Source organism: Colossoma macropomum, unplaced genomic scaffold, assembly GCF_904425465.1.
Source record: "Colossoma macropomum unplaced genomic scaffold, Colossoma_macropomum, whole genome shotgun sequence".
NCBI lineage: Eukaryota > Metazoa > Chordata > Actinopteri > Characiformes > Serrasalmidae > Colossoma > Colossoma macropomum.
Window position 1 is genome coordinate 26001322 of NW_023494809.1, and position 6000 is coordinate 26007321.

At 45.1% G+C, this 6000-nt stretch overlaps 1 protein-coding gene across 2 annotated transcripts in view; it reads right to left on the bottom strand.

Moving 5' to 3' along the window:
- The window catches only part of tnikb (TRAF2 and NCK interacting kinase b), a 108551-nt gene extending 103384 nt beyond the window's left edge, over nt 1-5167 (bottom strand). Inside the window, exon 1 of one of the 2 annotated variants that reach the window (XM_036557944.1) lies at nt 4836-5167. In XM_036557944.1, coding sequence (XP_036413837.1) covers nt 4836-4892 — 57 coding nt within the window. In that variant the 5' untranslated portion in view covers nt 4893-5167. The remainder of the gene's footprint in view (nt 1-4835) is intronic. The other variant, XM_036557945.1, reaches the window with a different exon arrangement.
- Between the last annotated feature and the right edge of the window lie 833 nt (nt 5168-6000).

Here is a 6000-nt window from a genome sequence, read left to right on the forward strand (position 1 = left end):
TAAGTGGCTGTAGTCTGGCTCTGACAGCCACCCACGTACCACTCAGCGCAGGAATGTTTCGCCTCCTGAGCACAAAGCCCAGGCCGACTCGGCACTGCTCCGTGCTTGAGTAACGCCGCCCCGGGGCCCAAAACTCCAAAGCCACCAACCGGAATGAAACAAGATAAATATGGCCGACACTCTACTTTCTAGCGCTCGGCTTGATGTGTCCTCAGGACGAGCGCTCTATTCAGCATTAATTATTGACGGAGCAAAACGACAGGCCGGCCTTTTGTGTTTCCTCTTCCATGTCGTCCTCCGAACACGCTGAACGCACTCCTGACTCCCGAAGTATGTGATGTGCCTAAGCTAAAGAGATGCATTCACATCTACTGGGCTTTGCGTGTTCATGCATGAAGCTGCGTTACTGTAGCATGCCTACCGATGTCATTTCAACGTCCCAGCTGGGAACTGCCGAAACAGCGCCACCGCCCCCTCGGGATAAGCTCTGAGCCTTATGATTAGAGAGCGTAGTGTTTTTTAGCAGGTGCGGTCTTGTTGCCGCATTGTTGTCTGAAAGCCCCTGTTGTTGGCAAAAGCCAGATTCTGGCTTCAAAGATTATTACCACCTCCAGGTCGATGACTTCATGCAGAGGTGCTTCACAACAAGCAAGGATTTCCGCCTTTGCTTCTGAAGCAAATCCTAAATGATGTCATGCGAGGTGGGATTTCTTTTTTACATGCAGAAGCAGCAGATGCATCGCCACGAAAAGGACCAAAAAAAAGAAAAGAAAAACATCTCCATTGCACCAGGAGGTAGGGTAAGACGTATCAGCTCCGGCGCTCGGATTCGTGCAAGCGAAACGTGCAGCACAGATACGCTTCCCCAGCGAGGCAAGACCATGCACACGGCACTGGGTGACCTAATTTCAGGCACAAGGGACCCTGGGAAAGCAAGGAGCTCGTGGCTAGGCACGAGGAAGACAGTTTTGCCCATGGGTGTGGTGGTGGCGAAGAGAATACAGCATCCCAAACACCTGAAACCCAGCGAGGCCGGAGATAAGCATAGAGAATGGAGTACGGTTTCATATTTACTATCTGCTGGGGCTACACGATATAGACAAAGTACTAATATTGCGATCATATTGGTAAATAGTGCAACTGCAGTGCACCTTGCAGTATAATACAAACGCAAAGGTGAAACAATGTGACGTGTTAAAGACACGCTAAGTAATTTGATACAATGGGCCATCATATGATACCTTGATTCATCAAAACCCCCAGAGAAACAGCATCTGGAACTGTGACTGGATGCTCAAAGCAGTAAAACAGTAAAAAACACTGTGATTGGTTACAGTGAATCATACTGCAGAGTTATATTATCAGTACAGTGAAGGCCAATATCGTGATAATGATTAAAAAACAATATATTGTGCAGCCGTAGCAGCTGCTCTGAAACCAGGCATGGAGTTTCTGTCAAAAACTGAATCTCGGTCATTCGAGTCATTCAACAATGTCAATAACCTCCATCTTCCTACACGAGTGAGTAGGAGACGACAGAAGAAGGGCATGGATCATTCCAAGCTTGACCCAAATTACCGTTATGAGCTGCAGACAGACTAAAACCTAGATTTTTCTGCACATTCAGTGCTGTTAACAAGCTAACTAGTGATCTTTTCAGAGATTTGCTGATGCCCTTTTAAAGACCGTGTTCTAGACTGAGTCACAGGAAATATTATTACCATGAAGGCAACCTGATTAGATCTTTGATTGTGGTAGATATTATGCCACTTCATCAGATTTTTGAGCATGGTTTTCCTGTTCAGGAGATGTAGTCTAACCAACAGTTGCTATTTTCGCTATTGAAGCATATGACAAGGTTCTTCTTCACCTTCAGCACTGACCATTTTAAAGTTAACCGCTGGTAGACTATAAATGACCTACGTCTTCTAGGCAGGCATGAAAATGCTGCAGTCTTTGCTATTAAAGTCTATAACATTGGTTTTCCAAGCGTTCAATGCTGTTCTGATTTTTTCTAGGATTAGCTGACAGCCTTCTGAAAGACAGTCTTCAAGACTGAGACAGAGCAAAGATAAGAAACAAATCATTAAGGATGCAACCATTTCGATTAAAACCTAGAAAAACGAATGTTCGAAACAGTTTATCGCTGCTGTCGGAACAAAACCTTGCATCTCCAAAATGGTAACTTTATAGGAGAAGGAAAAAACATACTTTACTCTTAATGTAAGTCAATGGAACCAGACTTTTTGTCCAAGTAACTTTGGGCCATTTCTTTTGGTCCAATCATCATGAAATTTACACCCAACGTAAAAGGCAACATGTATTTTGGGGAAAATATCAATTTGCGATTTTTCTACAAAATATTGCGAATGTATTTTAAATTGCGATTATTTTCAATAAATTAAAGGCCTCGTATTTACATCTACAGCATTTGGCAGACACTCTTATCCAGAGCGACTTACAATTTGATCAGTCTACACAGGTAGGCGAGGGTGGTGTTAGGAGTCTTGCCCAAGGACTCTTATTGGTATGGTGTAGGGTGCTTGCCCAGGCCGGGGACTGAACCCCAGTCTACAGTATAGAAGGCAGAGGTGCTGCCCACTACACTATACCAACTGGCATATATACATTGGCCAAGAAGTCCAGAATATACATTGTGTTCTGGCTTGTGGCTTGAACGCAGGACATAGTACACCAGACTCCCAGTTAGTTTACAGCAACAACAAAGTGTATTACGATAACAACAAATATCATCATATTGCCCACCTCTACATGGTTGTCTGGCTGGCTTTGTTTGACCTTAATCACTTACCGGCTCAGTTTTTTCAAAGCTTAAGAAAACTGTCTTGATAGTAGAGGCAATAATTAAAATTCCAGCTTCTGTAATTTGAAAATCGCTCCCTCAAATTGCAACGTTGATATAAAAATTAGCTTTAATATCTCCTTTGCTGCCTTTCATGGAAACCACTGTCAGTGATCAAAACCCAGGCACATGTCTGCATCCTATCAGTGGGCAGAGGGGACTTCGGCTATAGGCACATCAATGTTTATATGTCTAGTTGCTTATAAAATATGTATATATGTATATAAAATATTTATATATATATATATATATATATATATATATATATATATATATACATACACACACATACATACATACACAAAGGCATATTTAATGAATATCAAAAATCAAAACTCAAAATTTGATCTCAAAATTGCATCCAACCTGAAAATCAATACATCGCTACACCCCTACTTTGCCAGCTATCATGTCATTCTGTCAGATCCTTTCTCACAGCACTTGTGGTGGCACTTTATCACTGCTTTCCCATCAAAAAGATGTGGGCTAACCAACAAGGAAGCCCCAAATTAGTCAGCACCATTACGGAAGGTCATGTAAACGTGCAGGACATGAATGTGAGCAGCCTGGGTGCCTGAATGGCCCAGTTCCTCCCCCCTCACCGCTAAATAAAGCAGGTCTGCTCAACGCTCAATGAGCCTGAATCAGCACGGCTCCCTTCACGTCCAGGCTTGCCTGAGGTGCTGCAGGTTGGCTCACGTTGCATTTTTGTTACCATAAACACGAAATGGCGGAGAAATGCGGCACACGTTCGCACTCGCGTCGTTGCATGAACGGAAAGAAGGCGCCACACGATGGGCTGGTGGGGGGTGTGGAGGGTGTCCGAGCACATATTTGGAAAAATGACACGGGAAAGGAGACTAAATGGACATGCGGTCTCATCCTCAAAACATTAGCTGGCTTCTAGTTCGCCAGCTTCTTGTTCGAATTTTCGAATTCACCGTTCCACCTTAAATAGTGCAGCAGCTACATTCAGGAGCCTCGGGCTGAATGTAGCGCCTGAATGTAGCTGCTGCACCATTTAAGGTGGAACGGTGAATTCGAAAATGCGAACAAGAAGCTGGCGAATAAGAAGCTAAGTTCACTTTCCTTTAAAAAGACATGGCACTACACTGACACTGCAGCCGTGTAACATTATTACAAGCGTTATTACAACATACAAGCTACATTTCATTGTTCTGAGCAGCTGCTGTAGCCAACACGACTCATAGTAATCCCGTCTTACTCCACCGTTTCTGGCCATATTGTTCAATGCACTGGGAGACCGGAGGATCAGCACTGCAGTGTGGAAGCATCACACCCTTGGAAGACAATCGCAGGCCCGTGCACGAGCATTACGCTCGAGCCCATGCTGATTAACGGCAGCTGTACAGGAGCCATGCAGGATGCTTTTACATAAGAAAGACCTGCTGTAACATTATAACAGACGTCCACAGTGCGGCACGCGACTGAATGGTCCTCCTATTGGACACTAACTGACCATATGCACTCCAATATTCTTCTAGGAATCCCATCGTATTACTACTCACTCTTTAGTACAGCGAATGAGAACCATGCAGAACCATTTTCATGCATGTAAAAAGGTTCTTCGGACTGACGGAGAATGTGTTGTGTAGGCTATGGTTCTATATGGCACCAAAAAGGGTTCTGCTTCAAGCTTGCAACAATAGAAGAACCCATTTTGGTGCTATTTAAGACCATTTTCAAATAGGTTCCATACAGAACCACACACGTTCTGCATCCATTCGAAGAGCCGCTGAGCCATGCAAATGGTTCTAGGGTTCTGAGTAGGTTTTACTAAAGAACCCTCTGTTTTAGGAGTCTAGATCTTTTTCATTAGGGGGTTTATGCTGCTGGTCAGTCAGGTGCACGGCTCTGAACATCCTCAGCCCCCCCATTTTGGCTCACCACCACCCCCCCACCCCTCGCGCCCATCGCTCCTCGCCCCTCTCTCTCGCGCCTCCGTACTCACCCGCAGCGCGGACAGGTCGATTTCGTCCAGACTCCTGGCCGGAGAGTCGCTCGCCATCGTGAGCTCACAGAATCGCCCCCCGAAAAGCAGCAGCTACAATGTCCGCACGCGCATCTATACGGGCTCGGCGCGCTCCGTGTGATTCTCACTCAGTTTCCCGGATGAGGATGATGAGGATGATGATGCTGATGATGATGATGGTGATGGTAGGTCGAAGCCGCTCGCGCTCACTCTTCTGCCCCACCGGTTCCACCGGACGCTCCTCGCGCCGTGTGCATGGCGCCGCTACAACACAGCTCGCGCCGAAGGCAGCAATTGAAGCAGCGGCAGCAGCAGCGGTACACAGAGCGCACGGGCGCGCGCGTCACGCCTCGTTTTGCTCAAGGGTGTCAATCAGCGGGAGGGGTTCGAGGACGAGGGGGCGGGGCTACGAGGGACACGCACGCCCCGTCGTGGCGCACGTCATCGAGCAGAGTGTTAAAGGGGAAATCCACCGAATTTCAGCCTAATTCGGGCACTGACATGTAAACAAAAATCATTCAGAGTGGTTGGTGTGGGGCAGTGTTTTGTAGAGAAACGTACCGACTCTGATTTCTGTACAGTGGTGGTGACAGGAACCAGGGGTCACAATATCTACAACATAAATATTAATAGCCATTGTATTTACTGTCCCAAAGCCAGCAGTGAACCTACACGTGCCTCCTTACGGGCTACACGAGTTATATAATCCTGATGATGGTAAAATAGTGGTACATCTGACATTTTGCTTGATAAAACCTTATAAAATATTAATACTATTCTTATAAAACAATGTGTAATGGCTTTCTCTGAGGTAGCTTTCAGAGGCATTTAAAGGGGAATTCCACCAAAACTTCAAAATGTCTGCATAATTAAACTGTGACGATCTAAACAAAGAGTGGTCTGGTGTGAAATGCTCTGTTGTAGAGAAGCTAGGAGAGTCAGAATTGTTTACAGTAGTGATGATAGGAACCGGACGTCTGAAGGGTTTAATGCTTGTATAAGCTCCCAGAAAGCTATTACATAAAATGGTTACGAATAAATGACCTGATTGATTTATAAAAATTTTGAGAAAATGACATGTTTTAATGTTTAAACCTAAAATGTATTTTTTTAAAAATCCATTTATGGTGCAGGGATACATGCA